At 42.5% G+C, this 23406-nt stretch overlaps 1 protein-coding gene across 1 annotated transcript; it reads left to right on the top strand.

Annotated features, from left to right (window-relative positions):
- Positions 1-14024: 14024 nt before the first annotated feature.
- On the top strand, positions 14025-15658 carry CDKN2AIPNL (CDKN2A interacting protein N-terminal like; the record flags this gene model as incomplete). The annotated part of the gene is made up of 2 exons (XM_084252617.1): positions 14025-14263; positions 15532-15658. The coding sequence occupies 2 exons, from the start codon at positions 14025-14027 to the stop codon at positions 15656-15658; spliced, it is 366 nt and encodes a 121-aa protein (XP_084108743.1).
- Positions 15659-23406: the final 7748 nt, after the last annotated feature.

The raw sequence follows: 23406 nt of genomic DNA, 5'->3' as shown, positions 1-23406 counted from the left end.
TCAGGCAAAAAACTTAAAAAAACATAAACAAGTACTTTTTAATGCTAAAGATTATACTTCACTGTGAAAACTTAAATTATGAATATCTATGTGCCAAATAATACAGCAGGAACTTGCATATAACAGAAACTATAGAGAGATAAAAGAAATACACTAATAATAGAAGACTATGATTCACCTTTCCCAAAACAGATCAAGTGGTCAAAAATAAGTCAAGGGCCTCCCAGGTGGCGCAGCGGTTGAGCGCTGGGTTGCGAAGCTGCCTGCGGCCTCTGCGGCGCCGGTTCGATCCCAGGCTGCTCCCTGGCCACCGGAGGAGGGCCCCACATGGCGTGCAGACCTCTCCTGCCGCCCACTGCTCCCCTCAGCAGTGTACTTCGGTCCTTCTGCCTGCTCTGCTCCCTGCTCTGGCTCTGGTGAATTCTCTCACCCTCCCGTGCTTCTGACTGTACCCAGTGCATGTATAAACAAACAAACGAACAAAATATAAATAAATAAAACATGCCTCTACTAAATAAATAAATAAATAAAATTTATAATAAATAAATAAATAAATAAGTCAAGACAACAGTATCAAAAAGTACATGTTATTAATATGTATCAAACACTGTACCTTGAAAACAGAGAATATACTTTATTTTCAAGTTCTCTGTAAGAGTTGTACATATATAGGGCTTCCCTGGTGGTGCAAGAAGTCTCAACACTATGATCCTATCCACAGCCACTACAGCACAAGTTAAATCTCTGGCCAGGGAGGTAACCCACATGGCACAGCAGACCTCTCCTGCCTCACCCGCTGCTGCCCTCAGCAGGGTATTTCAGTCAATCTGCCTGTTCTGTTCCCCACTCTATCTCTGGTGAATCCCCTCACCCCCCACACCTCTGGCCTGTACCCCAGTTCTTGTATGTATAAATTAATAAAATCTCTTTTTAAAAAAATAAATAAATCTTTAGAACAGAAGCCAAACCTCATTAAATTCCCACCATAAAAATAATATATAGCATTCTATAATAACATAATAAGCATTGACATTTGTAACATATTCAGAAAATAAAATTGCCCTTCTATTTGGGCATATGATGGGGTCTATATTAAATAACTCCATGAGCAAAAAGAAAATAAAATTTCAAAATTGTAGAATTTCTAGAAAATAATAATGAATGGACCCTAGAATAGGACCTATAAGTAGAGCTAGTACTCATAGGAAAATTCATAGCCTTAAATAATTATATCAAATAAATGAATTAAACAGCTGGCTTAAAAAGCTGGAAAAAAGATTAAATACATCAGAAGAAAGCAAAAGAAAACGTGATTAGAGGTAGAGAAATTAGTTAATATAAGCATATAGTAGAACATGAATAAATAAGTTTGTTCTTTTAGAAAATTCAGTAAATTTAGAAAGCAACAGCTACATTAATGTAAAAAAGAGGAAATATACAAATAACCAAAATAAGAAATTACAGGTGAGCATACAATTATAAATCAGAGACATTCTGCAGGGGAGGGAGAGGTGGAGGGATCAAAACAAGGGAGGGAAGAGCACAAGGGACTATGGTGATGATGCATAGGTGAACTGGTGGTAGAAATCTATGGAGACTATATCTGAGAAAAGAAATCAAACAGTGTAAAAAAATGAGAAATTATGTAAAAAAATATAAATAAATAAATGGGGATAAAAAAGGAAATTACAAGTGAGAAACAGTCACACCAACATTAGAAAGTAAAAAACAAAACAAAGGCGAACAAAACAACATAAGAGAATACCATACTTTTATGCAAATAAATTTGAAAAACCTATATAATACCATACTTTTATGCAAATAAATTTGAAAAACCTATATAAAGTGCACAGTTTTCTCAAAATTAGAAATAGAAAGCTAAAATAGACCAATTTGCATAAAATAAAGGTGTGTTAAAATTATTTAAATAACATATGCATAATTATAATATGCATAGGTATAAGTAACTTAAATAATTTTATCAAAATAATTTGACATTTGTCAAATACCTCTCCCCTCCAAAAAAACTGATAAACATCAGAATTCTATAATTCCACTGACCTTTAAAAAATAGATGATTCCAGTACTTTTTAAAATGCCCGATAACCTAGAAAATGAAGAAAACTTTACATGAAGTTACAAGAAAATTTTTTAAAAAGCAAATATAAGTACATTGATACTAAAATATACTAAGGATCACAAGAATAATGGGAAAAAGTAGGTCAATCTCATTTATAAATATCAATGCAAAATCTTAAAATTTTAGCAAACAGAATCCAAAAGCACACTGAAAGAATAATATATTATGATTTAATGGAATTTATTCTGACAATGGAAATGAAATTCAATAGTAGGAAGTCTACTATATAAACCTTCATATTAATGGTTCTAAATAGAAAAGTACATGATTATCTTTATAACTATTAAAAGTATATATGAATAAAATTACTTATTTTTTTATTAAAACAATATATTTAGTAAATGGAATTAATGGCTATTTCTTCAAATTGGAAAAAAAAAATTTTATCAGAAAAGCAACAGTTGGGGCCTCCCTGGTGGCGCAAGGGTTAAGATGCAGCACTATGAAGCTATCCACAACTGCTGCAGCAACAGTTTGATCCCCTGCCAGGGAGGTGACCCACATAGTGCAGCAGACCTCTCCTGTCTCACCTGCTGCCCCCCTCAGCAGTGTATTTCAGTCAATCTGACTGTTCTGTTCCCCACTCTGTCTCTGGTGAGTCCTCTCACCCCCCATCTCTGGCCTGTACCCCAGTTCTTGTATGCATAAATAAATACATCTTTTTTTAAAAAAAAAATTACAGTTACAAATTCTTTTACCTTGTATTCAAAAGTTGATTCTAATTCTCTTTCTTTTGAATGTATACTGGACTTAGTAACTCAATTCTAATGAGGAGAATTAGTTAAAAGTGGTGGTATGTGACATGTGTCCTATGAGTCTCAGTCATAAAAGATATTGTGGCTTCTGTCTTGCTCTTTCTTGGTTCACCTACTCTGAAGGGAGACTCCTGCTAGGTGAGGGAGGACGCTCAAGCTGCCCTGTGGAGATGGCTCTGTGATGATATGTCCAGTAGGTTCATTCACTGAGAATTCTTTCCTACTTGCATCCTCACAGCATCATTAATTGACCATAGGCAGTGGGCTGTAAAAAAGGGAGAAAACCAAGAAAAGGACTAGAGGGATTGAAAAAGACTTCATGTAACATTTATTTTTCTTTAAAGTCTTTTTCTTGGGCCTCCCTGGTGGCACAAGGGGTTAAGACACAGCACTATGAAGGTGTCTGCAGCCACTGCAGCATGAGTTTGATTCCGGGCTGGCCAGGGAGCAGCCCACATGGCACAGCAGACCTTGCCTGCTGCTCCCCTCAGCAGTGTACTTCAGTCAGTCTGCCTGTTCTATTCCCCACTCTGTCTCTGGTGAATCCTCTCACCCCCCATACCTCTGGCCTGTACCCCAGCTCTTGTATGCATAAACAAAAATAAATTTTTTTTTAAAAAGTCTTTTTCTTCATTTAGAGAGATATCATTTGCCAAACACTGTTCTAGAATGTGTATTTGTAACTGAGTTTTATATTGCATGGTGAAAGCCTTCCACACTGTTTGACAATGAGGGATGCTGCTTATGATTCATCACATGTAATGCACATAACTGGTAGGTTACATCTGGAGTAGCTGCTCAGTCCTTACATTTCACCAAATCATCTAAGCCAGATACTGTGCCATACACCATGTTCTACACTATCAAATATAAAAAAAAAAATTCTCCATTTCAGGAAACATATACTCATCAGGAATCATCTAAACATTTCTATTTGGGGAGATGGGAGTGGAGAAGAGGAGCTTGATTCATCTTTTGCCTCCAACTTCTGATATTGGTGATAAATTTGGTAAAACCAGCATCAGAGATCAAGCCAATACATCTAAATTAGCTAAAGAAACATGGATGGAGCTGGAAAGGATCATGCTCAGCGAAATAAGTCAGAAAGAAAAAGAAAAAGAAAAATACCGGGGGCCTCCCCGGTGGCGCTGCAGTTGAGCGCTGGGTTGCAAAGCTGCCCGCGGCCTCTGTGGCGCCGGTTCGATCCCCGGCTGCTCCCCGGCCACCAGAGGAGGGTCCCACATGGTGCGCAGACCTCTCCTGCCGCCCGCTGCTCCCCTCAGCAGTGTACTTCGGTCCTTCTGCCTGCTCTGCTCCCCGCTCTGGCTCTGGTGAATTCTCTCACCCTCTCACGCTTCTGACTGTACCCAGTGCATGTATAAACAAAACCAAAACAAACAAACCAGCAAACAAATAAATAAAGCATACCTCTATAAAAAAAAAAAAGAAAAAAAAAAAGAAAAAGAAAAAGAAAAAGAAAAATACCGGATGGTCTCACTCATACCAGGAATCTAGAAAACTTAAATAAGGGACCAGGAAAATGAATAACTATAAGAAAGAAAATATCAAAATCAACAAACAACTATGAACCAGAGACACTCTGTTGGGGGTGGGGGGCAGGGGGCGGGGAAAGGACGGCTTGGGGTCAAAATAAGGGGTTGTAATTGTAAGGGGAATATAAAAATAAAATTTAAATAATAATAATAATAAAATAAATTAGCTAAAGAATTGATAACTAGGATCCTCCGTGGTGGCGCAAGGGGTTAAGTCTCCCCACTCTGCCTCTGGTGAATCCTCTCATGCCCTGCACCTCTGGCCTACACCCCAGCTCTTGTATGCATAAATAAATGAAATAAATATTTTTAAAAATCAATAAATTATGCTCTCTAAGACTGTTGTGAATTAACAGGCCCCTCTTTTATATTTGTCATAGCTTGGTAAACTTTGATTTTGACAGGTGGAAGGGATGACTATGCTCACCAAAGGATTTGCAAACTGATATGTTATCATTTTCTAGTATAGTATGCAATCTGGCTTTACACTCTCTTATTTCACACTTCCAGTAAGTTTTATCACCGTATTTTTATAATATAAAAAGTTGAAACCAAACTGTCAAACCAAACTGTCAACCAGTTATTTTATCTTTTACAGCAAAACTGCCTTAACAGTCAATTAGTTATGGGGCAAAAAAAATGTAGTGAAAATGCTTATGGAAAAGAATTGATGATGAAACTACTTAGAACCCCTATGAAGAGGTCCATGTAGTGAGAAACTGAGACCTGTGCCAAACAGACAAGGGGGTGGGCCCTCTCGGCGTTGGGTCATCCAGCCCCTGCAAGCCTTCACGTAAAAGAAGCCAAAAATGTACTGAAACTTCATCAGAGAACCTGAGCCAGAATCCCTCAGCTAAGCCACTCCTAAATTCCTACTTCATAGAAATAAGCATATAAATGCTTATTTGTTTTAAAGATTTATTTATTTATGCATACAAGAACTGGGATACAGGTCAGAGATGTGAAGGGTGAGAGGATTCACCAGAGACAGAGTGGGGAGCAGAATAGGCAGATTGAGTGAAAACACTGCTAAGGGGAGCAGTGGGTGAGTCAGGAGAGGTCTGCTGCGCCAGGGGGTAGCTCCCTGGCCAGTTGGGGATCGAACTGGTCCTGCAGAGGCTGTGATAGCTTCATAGTGCTGTGCTTAACCCCTTGCACCACCAGGGAGGCCCTAAATGCTTATTGTTTTCAGTCACTTAGCATTGAGTAATTTTTTATACAGTGATATAACTAATATAGAAGGCAAAATAAAGTCCTTTTTAAGTTGACAAATATGAGCCTGCCACAGCAGAGCTTTACTAAATGGAAATGCTAACAAATTTTTCAGGTAGAAGGAAAATGAAACCAGATGAACATTAAGAAATAGAGGAGTAAAGAACAAATAAAATGGTAAATATGTGTATAAATCTAATGTTCCATTGACTTTAAATACACCACAAAACAAGACCTTAATAAAGGAGAGATATTTCATGTTTATGAATTGGAAGATTCCATATTGTTAAGATGTTAATTGTTCCCAAATTGATCTATATAACCCTAGTTAAAATCTCAACAGCCTATTTTCCTAGAAATTGAAAATGAAAGCTAAAATTTCATTTGAAAAGAGAGTAAAATAGCCACAACAATTTTGTAAAGGAACATAGTTAGAGGACTCAATTTAAGTGATCTTAAAACTCACTATAAAGCTTCATCTGGGATTGGTAAACTATGGCTGATGACCTAAATCTAGTGTGCAGCCTGTTTTTGTAAGGCTCATAAGTTAAAAGTGCTTTTTATATTTTTAAATGTCGAAAAAAGAAAGAAGATTATGCAACAGGAATTATATGGAGTCCACCCTTTACAGAAAAATGTAACTACAGAAAAATATGTGCTAACGCCTGAGTGACAGTAATGAAAACAGTATAGTATTGGCAAAAGGCTAGACACATAGATCAGTGGAACAGAATAGAGTCCAGAAATACACACACACACACACACACACACTTTTTAAATTGAGATAACATTAGTTTACAACACTGTACACTCTGAATATTTTCTCACCCTGGCAATTGTATTTATCTCACCACACCCACTACTAAATTCCAGTCACTATCCACCACCAACCATTCAGCCCCTTTTACCCATTTCCAACTCACTCCTTCTCCTCTGGTACCCCCCCATTCTGCTGTCAGAGCTAAAGGATTGTTTTTCACACACATTGATTTTTTTTTAATTATTTTTATTTATTTATGCATATAAGAGCTGGGGTGTAGGCCAGAGGTGTGGGGGGGGGGGTAAGAGGATTCACCAGAGACCTCTAGAGACCAGAGACCAGGATCACCTAGGGATCCACTGAAACACACCGCTGAGAGGAGCAGCGGGCAAGACAAGGGAGATCTGCAGCATCGTGTGGGTTAGCTCCCTGGCTGGGGACCAGAACTTGTGCTGCAGTGGCTGCCTATAGCTTGATAGTGCTGAGACTTAACCCCTTGCCCACCAGGGAGGCCCATGCACATTGATTTTTTAACAAAGGTATTAAGTTAAATGGGAGGGAAGAGTTTACCCTTTTGAACAAATTATACTGGGCCAATTAGATAAAGATATGGAAGAAAGAAAAAGAAAAGCTGAACTTATATTGGGAGACAAATATATTAAATTTATATATATTAAATATATAACTTATATTGGGAGGCACTAAGGGCCTCCCCAGTGGTGCAGCGGTTGAGCGCTGGGCTGCGAAGCTGCCCACAGCCTCTGTAGCACCGGCTCGATCCCTGGCCACAGGGCGAGGGTCCCACATGGAGCGCCGCCTGCTGCTCCCCTCAGCAGTGTACCTCAGTCCTTCTGCCTGCTCTGCTCCAGGCTCTGGCTCTGGTGAATTCTCTCACCCTCCCGTGCTTCTGACTGTACCCAGTGCTTGTGTAAATAAATAAATAAATAAATCTTAAAAAAAAAAAAAAAAAAAAAAAAGTTAGGCACTAAGTGCTCTTTTGTTCCAGGCTATCTTTTCAAGATATTTATCCTATGAAACAGCCTAGTGATAGTGTTTACCTCCAGAGCAAATAGCAAGTTTGTTTACTGTCTAGATAAAAGAGATAATGCATTGCTCTGGGGGAAAGGTTGGGCAGGTTTGTTTGTAGTCCTTTATAAAAGATTGATATTCCCTAAGCTTGGAGTTCCTCCGGTGCCATACAAACCCACTGTGTGGGGCCTCCCCGGTGGCGCAGCGGTTGAGCGCTGGGTTGCGAAACTGCGCGCGGCCTCTGCGGCGCCGGTTCGATCCCCGGCTGCTCCCCGGCCACCAGAGGAGGGTCCCACATGGCGTGCAGACCTCTCCTGCCGCCCGCTGCTCCCCTCAGCAGTGTACTTCGGTCCTTCTGCCTGCTCTGTTCCCCGCTCTGGCTCTGGTGAATTCTCTCACCCTCCCGCGCTTCTGACTGTACCCAGTGCATGTATAAACAAAACAAACAAACAAACCAGCAAACAAATAAATAAAGCATGCCTCTATTAAAAAAAAAATAAATAAATAAACAAACCCACTGTGTGTACCTGTTTGTGCTTCAACCACTTGGGTCTTTGGCATAGCCCCTGTGTGACTTGGGGCACATGAAGACCCAATGCAAACATGAAGTTCATGCTGCTTCCTGCGCTCTGAATTATTAAGTTCTTTGTCTCTTAGGTGTCATGTCTTTTTGACAGCATTCTGTGAAACTGTAGCAGGGTAACTTAATCACTGGCAAATAGCCTAAAGTCTTATATCCTTTATCATTTTTCAGAACTTAAACCTTGCATCATATATAAAAATTAACTGGAAATGAATTATAGACCTAAATGTAAAACCTAAAATCATAAAACTTATAGGAGAAAATCTTTACATCACTGGGTTAGACATAGATTTCTTAGCTAAGAACAGGAAATGATTCAAAGAAAAATGAAATTGGATTTCATCAAAATTAAAAACCAAGATATTGTTAGGAATTTTAGGGCATTAAAACTACCCTGTTCGTTATGATAATAATGAACATGTGTCCTTATTCATTTGTCAAAAACCACAGAATGTACATTACCAAGAGTGTACCTTAATGTAAACTATGGTCTTGAGTGATAATGATGTATCAATGTAACAAACGTACCACTCTGTTGATGATGGAGGAGCTATGTGTATGAGGGGGTGAGAAAGGGGATATGGAAACTCTCCATACTTTGTACTCAACACTGCTGCAAACTTAAAACTGCTCTAAAAATTAAAGTTTATTTTCAAGAGAAGGCAAGTGATCTGAACAGACATTTCTCTATAAAGATATACCAAGAGGCACACTGTAGAGGCAAGATGGCCACTGAGCAGGTTTCTCTATGATGCGAGCAGACCTGGTAAAGGAGAGTCCTGGAGCCCTCAGTGGCTTTCATTGAGCTTTACATGTAGTGTGGTAAACAGATACACGGCAGGCAGGGGCACCGGGGTGCCAGGAGGCCAGCATGCCTCCAAGCCCCCAGCAAGTCTTCACTCTGGGCTTCTCTGGCCTTTTTTCTCCCCTCCTCTCTCCTGCCACTCTCCGGCTTCTGCTTCTCTCAGTGACTAACTCAATACCCCTCCCATGGCCCACAGAAGTAAAGAAGACAGTTTACAACAATTTAACAACTGCAGGTGCCCCCTCAGGCAGGGCAATCCTAATGGTGGGAGGGCAGAAAAGCCTGAAAACCATTTACCCTGCACACATGAAAGATCTCAACAGCATTAGTTATTAGGGAAAGACAAAACAAAATCAGATACCATTGAGATAACAATGAGAGATACCATTTTGTACTCACTAAAGTGACTATAGTTAAAAAAATGAAAAATAATGTGTTGGCAATGTTAAAAAATTGGAACTCACATAGATAGCTGATAGGAATGTAGAGTGGTGGAGATACTGTGGAAAACAATCTATCACTTCCTCAAAAAGTTAAACACAGACGCGGCAATCAACTATATATCCAAGAAAATGGAAAACATATGTCTCCACACAAACTTGTACACGAATGTTCATAGCAGCATTATTCATATAAACCAAATGTCCAGGAACTGATGATAGGGTAAACAAAATGATGTCTACTATAATTTAGAATGTCATTCAATCATAAAATTGAATGAATTGCTGATACATACTTCAATATGGAGTCCAGATTCCCATTTCTGGGTTAGCCTCTCAGGTAACCAAGAATTTTTTATTTATTTTTATTTTATTTTATTTTTTTTTTTTTTTTTTTTTAAAGATTTATTTATTTATTTATTTATACAAGCACTGGGTACAGTCAGAAGCGCGGGAGGGTGAGAGAATTCACCAGAGCCAGAGCAGGGCGCAGAGCAGGCAGAAGGACCGAAGTACACTGCTGAGGGGAGCAGCGGGCGGCAGGAGAGGTCTGCGTGCCATGTGGGACCCTCCTCTGGTGGCCGGGGAGCAGCTGGGGATCGAACCAGTGCTGCAGAGGCTGTGGGCAGCTTCGCAACCCAGCGCTCAACCACTGCGCCACCGGGGAGGCCCTATTTTTATTTTATTTTTAAAGATTTATTTATGCATACAAAAACTGGGGTCTAAGGGCCTCCCCGGTGGCACAGTGGTTAAAGACACAGCACTGTCAGGTTGTGGCCACTGCCACCCTCCAGGGAGCTGACCCATATGGCACAGCAGACCTCTCCTGACTCGTCTGCTGCTCCCCTTAGCAGTGTATTTCAGATCTGCCTGTTCTGCTCCCCACTCTGTCTCTGGTGAATCTTCTCGGCCCCTGCACCTCTGGCCTACACCCCAGCTCTTGTATGCATAAATAAAATAGTTAAAAAAAAAACAACCAGACATTTTATGATTCCATTTATATAAAAAAATCCAGAGTAGGAAATTCATAGAAGCAAAAAGTAAATTAGTTGTTACCAGTGATTAGAGGGAATGGGAAGCAATTACTCACGAGTATGGATCTTCCTTTGGGGCTGATGAAAATATTCTATGTTTAATTTGTGTTGATGAGTTAAGTACACTGAAATAATTGAATTATAAAGAATATATGTTAAATGGTAAATTTTACCTCATTCAGGGTGTTTTCTTAAATTTATTTTTATTTTTAAAGATCTATTTATTTATGCATACAAGAACCTGGGTATAAGCCAGAGGTGTGGGGGGTGAGAGGATTCACCAGTGACAGAGTGGGGAGCAGAACAGGCTGATTGACTGAAATACACAACTGAGGGGTACAGCAGGAGAGTCAGGAGAGGTCTGCTGCGCCATTTGGGTCACCTCGCTGGCTGGGGATCCAACTCCCTGCAGTGGCTGTGGATAGCTTCATACGCTGAATCTCAAGCTCTCACGCCACCAGGGGGGCCCTCATTCAGGATGTTTATAAAAAAGAAAGATGAGGTAGAAAAACTGCCCCTTGTCTATATAAGTATGTACTCCACTCTGAATCATAAAAAAAAGTTAGAAACATAAACTGAGTAGTAATTGGACTTGCCACAGAGTCTCATAAGATGTTAATACTAATGAATATTTTTAGAATTCACATTTTGAAAGTATAATGCTTACAATTTTATATTAAAAATACTTTTTTTAAAGTGCACTTCTGTGTTCTTATAACCTCCATGCATGTCTGAATGTTTGTGTATACGCAAATATACATACATATGTATATATAAGTCACTGTGAAATTTGATGCTCAATAAGCTAGTTGCTTAGTTAGCCTTTTCCTGCCATTAGCTGAATTAGCTGTTTAGTTGCAGCTGCTGGTCAGAGCCCAGCTTCTCATTTCTGGGCCAGCCGCTCAAGTGACCAACAATTTGGTTCAGAGAAACTTCAGTAATGTTAAGTGCTTCTCAATGTTTGATCAGCTGCAGCAGGAATCAGAATTGTCTGTAGTCTTGACCCTGAGCATCCCGTGATAGATCTGGGAATCTTATTTTTAACAAGCTCCTCAGGGGATGTGATCTGCACTCAATTCTGGGAGTCCTAGCTCTGGGCACCTATTTCTGTTTGCTGTGGGAAAGCTGAGCCTGTCTTTGGTATTATGGTCCTGCTCACACTTCTGCTATTTGCCTAAGAGTTAGCATCCCTTCTTATAAGGAACAATAATGGAACATCACTGAAGGTGGTGCTGCATCTGTAAGGGCCGGCTACTCTTCAGACTGCCCACTATTTCCATTCTGTATGGCAGTGTTTCAGCCTGCTGGGGCCCTGATGTCCCAAGAGAAGCTGTAGGAGATAGCTGGCTCTGCCTTTGAGTCCCATTCACAATGTAGGACCTGGACTGGAGCCCTGGATCCTGAATTCTAGGCTTAGCTTTGTACTGTAACCCCACATTTGATGGGAAATGATGGAGAAGCCTACTAGGTCAAACATCTCTCAAAGCTGACAGAAGCACAAGTGATTTCACAGTTACTGTATTTGAATGCTTTCCAGAAGCGGGAAATTCTCAGTGGGTCAGCTATCCGACCTTAAAACAGACAGCAGTCAGCTAAACACCCTTAGGTTCGGACCTCCCCGGTGGCGCAGCGGTTGAGGGCTGGGTTGCGAAGCTGCCCGCAGCCTCTGTGGCGCCGGTTCAATCCCTGGCTGCTCCCCAGCCACCGGAGGAGGGTCCCACATGGCGCGCAGACCTCTCCTGCCGCCCGCTGCTCCCCTCAGCAGTGTACTTCGGTCCTTCTGCCTGTTCTGCTCCCCGCTCTGGCTCTGGTGAATTCTCTCACCCTCCCGCGCTTCTGACTGTACCCAGTGCTTGTATAAATAAATAAATAAATAAATAATAATAATAAAGAATAGTACTGGAAAAATTATATTAAAAAAAAACCACCCTTAGGTTCAACTGTTCATTTCCTCTGGACATATCCATTCTGGTTCATTCTAACCTTTTTTAAAGATTTATTTTTATTTGTTCATGCATAAAAAAACTGGGGTATAGGCCAGAGGTGGGTGGCAGGGAGGATTCACCAGAGACAGAGTGGGGAGCTGAAGAGGAGGATCTACTGAAATAAACCATTGAGGCGGGCAGCTGGGGAGACAGGAGAGTTCTGCTGTGCCATATGGGTCATCTCCCTGGCTTGGGATCGAACTCATGCTGCAGTTGGCTGCGGAAAGCTTTATAGTGTGAGACTTAACCCCTGCACTATCAGGGGGGCCCCTCATTCTTACATCTTTTGGAAACATAGGTGTTACTGCTCTTGTTACAATTCTTCAGTGGTTTTGTTAGGGGGAAAAGGATGTCCCAAAGCAAATTCCATATAGGTTTTGTGGACTCCACCCCCACCCCAGGTCAAAGCCAAAGACACTGGGAACTCCAAATTCCATCACCACCAAAGGGAAGGTGGCTGGGACCTGAGGGTGGGGTTAAGCAGCCAGGTGGATACAAAAGGCAGACACGTGGGCTTTGGGGCCCCCCATTTTGGCTCTCCACCAGCTCGCAGCTTCCGGGCAGCTCTGAGAGTGACTTTGGGTTTCCAGGTCGTCGGATCGGGTAGGACGCATTAAAGACTTTATTTCCCTATTTTCTCCTTGAGTTGTACATTTTCCTTATTTCCTTTTCTCTTGTAAATAAACCTTTTATTAACCCTTTTGCGTGTGTCTGTAGTAGAGTATTCATAAGTCCCTTTAAAGCGCGCGGGTGAGGACCCACAGCCAGGAACCCGTTTAATATCGGGGTTGCTCTATAACAGCTTGGCGCCCAACGTTTAATATCGGGGTTGCTCTATAACAGTTTCCCAACCCTCTTAAGCTCACAATCCCTACGAAGACCTGTCCTTGCTGATCTTTGCAGCCCTCTCTCCTCCACAGTGCCTGTCACAGATGTGCAAATCTCTTACAAGCCAGGTTCTCTCTGGCCACGGCCTACTCCTCTTTATGTAGTTAACTTCTGTTCATCCCTCAGCTCTCCAATTTCATTTCCCTAACCCCACGTCTGAGGTTCTCTGCTTATTCATGCTCCTCACACTCTGAGCCTCGCTTTGTAAATATTTGTCAGTGTTAAATTTCTCTTCAGTGCTTATCGCACTAATGTCTGCCTCCTCCTGCAGACAGGGAAGTTGCTTAGAGCAGGGCTCTGAGTTTGCTCTCACCGCATCCCAGCACCTAGTGGAAGGTCTGGTGGGTATTTAATTGGATGAATGACTCCTTCTCAGAAGGGGGACCACAACCTGGGTGGGGTGTCGAGAGTGCTGGGAGCGGGTCCAAGACAGAGCCGGGCAGCTACTCACTACTCACATAAGTCCTCAGAAGTGAGGGCATCTGTCTGCGGCCATGCCCGGGGCGAGGCGGTGTCAGGGACCCGACAGGGCAAGGATACACATGCGGCTGCCGACTGGGCAGGGGCGGCCGGCTCTGTGTTGGGGGGCCTCAGTTGCCCCAAGGAGTCCCGCGGGATGGACAGAGAACCGCCCCTGCGGCCCCTGAGGAGACTCGCCAGGCCCGCGCGGCGGAAGCCCGAGGGGCCGCGCGACGTCAGCCCGCCGCGCCCGGCGAGGGCGCTCCAGCCCGGTCCTCCAGAGCAGTCGCGCGCAGCCGCGGCCCCTCTAGCCGCCGAGAGGTGGCGCAGTGTATGTAGGGAAGGCGGCGGGCCGGTCGGCTCTCGGAGACTGCGTGCGCCATGGTGGGGGGCGAGACGGCCGCCGCGGTGGAGGAGCTGGTTTCTGGGGTGCGGCAGGCGACCGACTTCGCGGAGCAGTTCCGCTCCTACTCGGAGAGCGAGAAGCAATGGAAGGCCCGCATGGAATTCATCCTGCGCCACCTGGCCGACTACCGCGACCCGCCCGACGGCGGCGGCCGTCTGGACCAGCTTCTTTCCCTCTCCATGGTCTGGGCCAACCACCTCTTCTTGGGTTGCAGGTGCGGACCCCTGCCGGCTGCCTGACCCTGTCCCCCGCTTCCGACCCGCAGCCCTCGCCCAGCCTGACCCCTGCTCGGGACAGAACTTCCTCCCCAACCTCCAGCCGCAGTGATCAGGCCATGGCCGATTCCCATCCTAGCCAGCCCCGTGCCTGGTTATTTAACTTCTCTAAGCTTCAGGTTCCCCGTTTGGAAAACGGATGGTTGTGATGACTACAAAATTAACGGGTGAAAAACACTTAGCACAAGCTGCCATCTAGCAAGAGCTGAGGGCCTGGTGGGCGCTCAAGTTGCCGTTATTTGTGTATACTGTTACCTCGACCATCACCTTACAGAGTGCATTTTAAGCCCATTAGCACCTTTCACTCACAAGATAAAGTTGTACAGGTGGAAACTGAGATTCCCCCAGTTTGTACGGGAAGATGAGGGAGAAGTGATACATCAGGGCCACGTAGCCTCTGAGTTGATTGGTGGGTTTTACCATTTATGGCAGGATGTCTTCTGTGGCTCTTGGCTGTTTCTCCTCACTCCCCAGTTTGTGGGACCCTGTGATAGAGCCAGCCTTGACTTTCTGCCTTTCCACTTACGGAAATAACAGAGTCCGCCTAGAGCCCATTTATGAGGTGTTTGATAAGCACCTCTGCCCCACCATCAAGAAGGTGGAAAATCTCCAGGCTCCCCACATTCTCTTATTTTAATATTCCCTGCAATTGTGTGTGCCCCTTATGGCTGCCTGACTGGTCACATGATTCCCCCAGCCCTAAGTCACTGGGTTTGTTTTTCAGATGTTGGAGGTTATTAGAACAATATTTGGGGAAGCAGTGCCAGACCATCCATTCCTTTTCTCTGCCTTCTGGGTACCTGTGGGATATCCTCTTTAACTGGGTCCAAGATTAGGCAAATGTCAAAAAATTTGACAAATGAAAATAGTTATTTTCATTAGACCAACATTGCACATGTTTAAAATGAAAAAAAATTGAACCCTCATTCCTAATCCTCGAATATGTACTACCAAATGTACAGTGCCTCTATTTTTGTCTTTTTTTGTTTGTTTTTTTAAATCTTAAAACACCTCCTCTAGTGGCATTCCTAGAGCCCCTGCTGTATCCACAAGCAGAAAGAACCATTCCCTTAGCTGCTGCTGAAGGTGTGTGTGTTTACCCTGTAGTATCAAATCATTCCTCTGAGAGTTGAGTTTACAATCCTATCTGTAATTTCTTAGTAGCTACAGTGACAAGGTTTTTCTCTTACTCCCTTTTATTGCGCAGTTACAACAAAGACCTTTTAGACAAGGTGATGGAAATGGCTGATGGGATTGAAGTGGAAGACCTGCCACAGTTTACTACCAGGAGTGAATTAATGAAAAAGGTAAATAGGATTTCCAAGTGCTTTTGAAATGGCATGGAGTGATAGCCCCTGCCAGTGTGATGATGTGTCTGACTACATTGTTTTCTGAATGCTTTTATTTACTACCAGAAACATCTAAGCCCTTTTCATTTCTATTTCCCTGTAATTGGTAGAAACCTTTTGATAAATTATGCATTGTTGGTGGAGTAACACGTAAACTCAATCCCTTCAGTTCCTCTAGGAACATTATATTTTGAGCATTTTGCAATTTTGATGTTTAAGGAAATGTTGACTAGTGCTCCCACTTACCAAGAAACCTTGATAACATGAACTTATCCTTACCCCAGTTGGGACGGCCTGACCAGACTTGTTTGGTCCCTCCTATTTGCCAGTGGGAATGTAGATGGACTAATTCCCAAACATCACAGCTATTCCTTATTCTGCAGGGCTTAGTCTGATAGGGAGATGTGGACTTTTTAACCAGTGAGCTGTTGCCCACAGAGCCTTGTATCTGGATCCTGGGGTGTAGAGAATGTGGCTGACAGGATGGGACTGAGCAACCCAGGTCCTTGTCAGAATCTCTCAAGACATACTTTTTTATCATTTCCCCTCTTCTTGGGCAGCAGAATTGGTGTCTCCCAATTTCCTTGTTTATTACTTTACCCCAACTCCTTTTAGAGTCAGTTGTAAACTTCTTGAATCCTTCTGTCTCCATAGCATAGTATAGGCATATGCCGGAGAAGAGCCTCAGAAAATACTTACAGAATTGACTTAAGCAGTAGAGTAAATGGGGCTGGCCTCTTTTTAGTTCTACCCTCAGAAACATAGGTAAGCACTTGCCTCACCCTAGTTGGGTCTTGTTTGGGGGGTAAGGTACTAAGAAGTTTATTTCTGTGTAGGTATCAAGGAATTAAATAATCCTTAACTTCTCAGAAAGTACTTCAGTCCCAAAGAGCACACTCCATTTGATTTTAGATAGATTTCTTCAAGTATTCTTGTAGGTTTTTTTTAGAAGACTTATTTATTTATGCATACAAGAGCTAGGGTGTAGGATAGGGATGCAGGGAGTTGGGGTGTGTGTGAGAAGATTTATCAGACAAGAGTGGGGAGCAGAACAGGTGGATCCACTGAAATACATTGCTGAGGGGAGCAGTGGGTGAGACAGGAGAGGTCTGCTGCACCATGTGGGTAGCATCCTGGCTGGGGATTGAATTCATGCTGCAGTGGCTGCGGATAGCTTCATAGTGTTGAGACTTAACCCTTTGTGCCACCAGGGAGTCCCTGAGTTTGTAACTTTTTGAACCCTGTTATAGTTTAAAAAAAATCTATGGGCAGTCCTTGGGTGTCTCAGAGCAATGAGGTTCATGGGACCCAGGCAGGGGGCAGCTGCCTAAATACACTCCATGGGGCAGCAGCAGGCAGGGCACAGCGTGAGGTTTCACTTCTTCTTCTTCTTCTTTATTTATGTATTTATTTATTTATTTATACAAGTACTGGGTACAGTCAGAAGTGTGGAAGGGTGAGAGAATTCACCAGAGACAGAAGAGAGCAGAACAGGCAGACCAATGAAATACACTGCTGAGGGGAGCAGCCGACATAGCAGGAGAGGTCTGCGCGCTATGTGGGACCCTTGCCCGGCAGCCAGGGATCGAACCGGCGCTGCAGAGGCTGCGGGCAGCTTGCAACCCAGCACTCAACCGCTGTGCCAACGGGGAGGCCCAGGTTTCACTTATTAACTGCTTGTGGCAGATCCTTTCCTTGCTTTTTGCTCCTAAGAGGTATTCTGCCTTCCCTAAGACCTGTTTTTCACATCAGTTTTCTTTTATACTTATCATGTATTGTGCTCTTTTCAGTCATGCTGGGCTGTTAGAAATCACATTTCATATTTGGGCTGTGGACTCCAGGAGAGATCAAGCTTTTGTAATTGATGTGCATGTCCCTAATATCCATAAACCAGTGTGAAGAGACATGTGTATATGTTGGAGGGGAATGTGTACATTGTAAGAGTGAATGTTAACTATCTTAAAGAGGTCTTAATAGTGTAGGGAGCCCTTGCTCAGGAGTGTTCTTTTTTGACACAGTTCTTGCACAATGTGAGCCTCTGGAGAGAGTCCTCTGGCATGGATCTGGCATCCCTGAAACCTGTGTGGCCATTAGACTAATCACTAGCATTAGCTACCTGGAAGAAGCTTGCAGAGAGCCTGTACTTCAGCAGGGAGCAATTTTTGATAATACGTGTTTCACTTTCCTTTAGATAAAACTTATTTTCTTAGCAAAGAAGTTTGAAACTGTTGATGCCACTGAAAATGAAACTCAGTTGAACCTTATAAGGGGGCTACTTAGAGGGTATGCAGAATTTTATCCATTCAAACTCTTGCAAAGTCCATCCTGAGAGGAATTTGTCATACAGACTGGTGTGGTATTGAAGGGATGTCCCCTTCTCCATTGAAGGCCACCCTCTGAACCCACTGAAAAGGGATTTTGTAGCATTCTTTTGTTTTTGTCCTGAGTTTTTCCCAATAGAGGCTGGCAAACAAATAACATTGCAAGCCCAGAGACCAAAAAATCTTGAAGTTGAGTCATGCACTTGAAAACATCTGTTGAAGTTATGCCCAGAATAGATCCTTAGCTTTAGAGTTCAGTGGGTTTTGTTTTTTTTAAAAAAGATTTTATTTATTTATGCATACAAGAGCTGGGGTACAGGCCAGAGATGGGGTATGTGTGTGAGAGGATTCACCAGAGACAGAGTGGGTAACAGAACAGGCAGATCAACTGAAATATACTGCTGAGGGGAGCAGCGGGTAAGTCAGGAGAGGTCTGCCTCACCATGTGGGTTGCTCCCTGGTGCTGCAGAGGCTGGGGATTGCTTCACAGCGCATTGCTTAACCCCTTGCGCCACCAGGGAGGCCCCTCAGTGGGGTTTTAAAGCTAGCTAGTAAGTAGAAATTAATTACTTGGCATTATTGGTCAAAATGTTGGTCCCATCTTGGGACAGGACAGTAAAAATGACTTATATACTAAAGTTCTTTCAAATAAGATTTTTTTTTTTTTATTTATTTGTTTGTTTGTTTGTTTATACAAGCACTGGGTACAGTCAGAAGCGCGGGAGGGTGAGAGAATTCACCAGGGCCAGAGCGGGGAGCAGAGCAGGCAGAAGGACCGAAGGACACTGCTGAGGGGAGCAGCGGGCGGCAGGAGAGGTCTGCGCGCCATGTGGGACCCTCCTCCGGTGGCAGGGGAGAAGCCGGGGATCGAACCGGTGCCGCAGAGGTCGCGGGCAGCTTCGCAACCCAACGCTCAACCGCTGCGCCACCGGAGAGGCCCTCAAATAAGATTTTTTTAAATATTTTTTTAAATTTTTATTTATTTATACAAGCACTGAGTACAGACAGAAGGGTGGGAGGGTGAAAGAATTCACCAGAGCCAGAGCAGGGAGCAGAACAGGCAGAAGGACCAAAGTACACTGCTGAGGGGAGTGGTAGGAACAGCAGGAGAGGTCTGTGCGCCATTTGGGACCCTCCCTGGGATTGAACCGGCGCTGCAGAGGCTGCAGGCAGCCCCGCAGCCCAGTGCTCAACCGTTGTGCCACCAGGGAGGTCCTCAAATAAGATTTTGAAAATACTTTACGCCTGTTTCATAGTTTTGAGACAAGTGGATCTGTCCAACTCTTGTTTTTGTCTGAATAAAGAAATGAACATTGGTATATGATATGTAGTAGATTTATTAATCATTTGTAGTGTATGATTTTTCTTTTGAAAGAGGGGCCTTTGGGCCTCGCTGGTGGTGCAAGGGGTTAAGATGAAGCACTATGAAGCTGTCTAGTCACTGCAACACGAGTTTGATCCCCAGCCAGGGAGGTGACCCACATGGCACAGCAGATCTCTCCTGACTCGCCCGCTGCTCCCCTCAGCAGTGTATTTCAGTCAATCTTCCTGTTCTGTTCCCCACTCTGTCTCTCTCGTGAATCCTCTCACGCCCCACACCTTTGGCCTGTACCCCAGTTCTTGTATGCATAAATAAATCAATCTTTAAAAAAAAAAAAAGAAGGGGCATTCAACACAAACATATCCAGCAATGTCTGTTACCTGGCCATGCCTAGGTACCTACTGTTAGCTCTTTTGGTTGACCAGCTTAACCGTAGATGAGCAATAATTAACAAAGAGCAGCCGCTCTCAGAAAGGGTGTCATTATGGTGAATGTCCATTAATAGTCCCAAGTGACTGTCTTAATAAGAAAGAGAGACTGACTATAAGCTGTCATTGTTGGCTCAAAGAATAAAGTTGTCAGCTTCATTTCTTGGTCCATTTTTCCTGAGGACATTTTCATTGAAGAGGAAAATTGGCGGTATGGAAAGTAACTACATATGAAATGTGAAAGAGAAATTAGAGAAACAAGCATGTTGCATCTCAAGAGAATCTTTTCTTTTTATTATGCTTTGTCTTGGTAAGCTCTAAGATAATGGGACAGCCACTCCCTTAGTTAAAGCAACTGTGATAAGTATTGTTTATTTATTTATTTATTTATTTATACAAGCACTGGGTATAGTTAGAATCACAGGAGGGTGAGAGAATTCACCAGAGCCAGAGCGGGGAGCAGAGCAGGCAGAAGGACCGAAGTACACTGCTGAGGGAAGCAGCGGCGGCAGGAGAGGTCTGCGCACCATGTGGGACCCTCCTCCAGTAGCTGGGGAGCAGCCGGGGATTGAACAGGTGCTGCAGAGGCTACGGGCAGCTTCTCAATCCAGCGCTCAACCGCTGCGCCACTGGGGAGGCCAAAGTATTGTTATTTTAAGAAAAAAACGTAGCTGCTCAGATTAGCTAGATTTTGTCCTGTCTCCCAAGATAAAGGCTCAGTGGAGCTACTTTTCTTATCCTCTTAATCCAGTGGAAATAGTAGAAGCTTATAAAGCTGTGTCTGACCCCAGAGGCCAGCGCTTTGGCCATTGTCTCCTCCCAAAACCTTATGGAAAGGACTATGCTTGTAGCAATGTCAATGGCAGCTGTTGTGCTGCTGTAGTCTTGGCCTGCCTTACTGGAAATCTGAGGGATGGCTTAGGAGATTCTCTTTCCTTTTGGTTTCTCTAGGTGATATTGGATTCTCCTAAAAGGGAAGACTTCTTGTATTTTGCTTTTGCTGACAAATTTTGTTTTTTCATTTCTCAAAAAGACAGGCTTAGCTAGGAACTAGGTCATACCTTGAAAACTCTGATTACTAAAAAGACTCTCAGATTGATTCACTCGAACTGCTAAATGTTAAGGAAATCCATTCAAATACAAGGTGACAGCCAAAATGATTTCTTCACACCCTGCTTAAAAGTTGTCTAAAGCCAAGATTAAATTTACCAAAGGTGCTAGAGAGTAACCAGAAAGAATGTATCTGCTTCAGTTCCCTGCTATTTGAAGACATGCATTTACAGTTTCTAATAGTGTGAAATCCAGAAATACATAACCTTCACATCTCTCCTAAATATCCTGACTCAATGTGAAACATTGTGAATTACTACCTGGATTCAGCTGCTTTTAATTTAGAACAATAAGTGTGTGATTCTGCTTTTAGAGCCCTTCATTATAGAGCAAGCCAGGAAAAAAGTTACATTTTTAAGTATTTCTGTTACCAGTTTAAATTGAATATTTATAGATTACAGGTGACAAAACATGAAAATTTGGTTTTGGCTTCCAAATTGATGGTATGGTTAGTGTTTTGCTGAATTTTTTGGTATACAAGAAAATATTGATAATTTGAGTATATTTAACATCTGGATAGTACATAAATGTTACATCAGTACTATATTGTAATTTATGGATTTGATTCACTGGACTACATGGCTACATAACCTTTTCTTTTTTTTCAGCATCAAAGCTAAGTGGGAAGATTCGTCACAGGTTCATCATCAGCTACACAGGCTTAGAAAGGACATTGGGATGTTGACCACAGATGCTCTTAAGACCCATGGTATTACCACCATATAGTCAAGAGGCAGTGGGAACGAAAAGGAATCATGTCCAGATTGGTGTTTTAAAAGTTATCATTCTTCCAGTAGATCATTGTGAAAGTATGCATGGATATTTATGTATTTATAAATCATGCCTTCCTTATTTTCAGCTTGAATGTCAGACTTTCGTTAATACCTTTTTTAATGTTGATGTAATAATGACAGGTAATGAATTTTACATTTGGATTTTTCAACAATGTACCTTTAAGTGTGATTCTGCTTCATGGTGTTTTTTTTTCCCGTCTTCCCCTAAGGCAAACCAGATCCCTTATTTCCTTATTTCTATCTGGTATCTATGCCACCCATATATACTCTGCTACACAAATTCATCTTTTTTTTTTTTTTTTTTTTTAAAGAAATGACTGACATTCAAATCATAAGCCTTGGAAGTCAGCCTACAAAAAAATCTGGCCTTATCTTAAAAACTCAATAATATAAGATTCCACAGTTATTTGTAGTCTCTAGTAGTTTTCTAAAGTTGCTGGGTAAAGCCCACATTTTCTTCCTGGAGGCAGCCTGAGGCTTCCATCTTCTAGACTTGAGAAATTGCCTTGTATGTGGCCCTTAAACAAATTCTTGTTTAGTGCAATATTGCTTTACTCTGAAATTCTGATGTTAATATCCCCTGGTTTAGTTAGTGGATATGTTCTTTACCTCCCTTCTTGTTCCCTTTTTTATTAATTACCCACCATTCATTACTTTTTCCAGGCATAAATACTGACAGGGATTGCATTTGTGGGGCAGCATTGTAGTAATCATAGTAGGAGTCACTCATCACTGTGCTTGGTATTGAGGATGGTGGTGAATTAGTGGATCCTGCCTTAGCTTCATAAACACAGGTAATGGAACAATCAGAAGTGCTAAAAGTAGGAGAGCTGGCTATGGGAACATGGTGTATCTGGTGTATCTGGGAGCGAAGAAATGGCAAGACCTTGGCCCATGACTCAAGGCCAAGTTCCAGTGGCACACCTTGTATGGGACATATTTCTGTATATCTTTAATTCTAATCTGTAATGATCACTAGGGTGGACCAAGTAAAGAAGTCAGGCTCTGTGATCTATAACCTTGTACCAGCCACCTCTCCTCGAGCATTACTTACCTGGAAATGGAGATCAAATCAGTGCTGCAGTAAGGATTAAGATGTTAGAAGGCCATTCAGTGCTCATCGAGCCAGAGCCTTTTCCTCAAATGTAGCTTAGTATCTATTTTGATGATTTGCACAAATTTGTGAGGCTTAAAAAACCAAATTACAAAGTTGAAAGTCATTTTAAAAATGCATTTTCCATGGATTCTATTCAATGCTCCAATAAAACAATAGCTTGTCAGGAGCACATTTATTATATGAAGCAAGCTCTGGGCCTACCACATCACCTGAGTTTATTTTTAAAGACTTATCAAAATCAAATTTCCTGATGCCATTTTCTAATGAGCTCATTTCCTCAGCGAAAACTGCTCCTTTTTCTCATCTTTACAACCTCTGTAGCTGTCTCATCTATAAGATTAAGTAGTAGTTTAGAATTTCATCCATTATGTCTCTTCAGAGAGAAAGTGACATAGAAATCTAAAATGTTGCATTGCTTTGAAACAGGAGCTCACACCAGATAAAAGCTGCAAGATACTGGCTCCATACAATCCTGCCCAAGACTTGGGGTGAGGATCAAGTTGAGATCATCAGAAAGGACATGGTAAAGTATTACCTGAAGTAGAAACGAAGAGGATCTTTTCTGTTAAAGGCATAACCCTAAAGACCTTGTGAGAAGCAAGTGCTAATAGTACAATTTAAGTTCTGTTAATAGTGTTGCCT

This window comes from Talpa europaea (assembly GCF_964194135.1).
Source record: "Talpa europaea genome assembly, chromosome: 13".
In the NCBI taxonomy this organism is placed as follows: domain Eukaryota; kingdom Metazoa; phylum Chordata; class Mammalia; order Eulipotyphla; family Talpidae; genus Talpa; species Talpa europaea.
The sequence above is the reverse complement of the archived record's forward strand: the minus strand, read 5'-3'. Positions and strand labels throughout refer to the sequence as shown.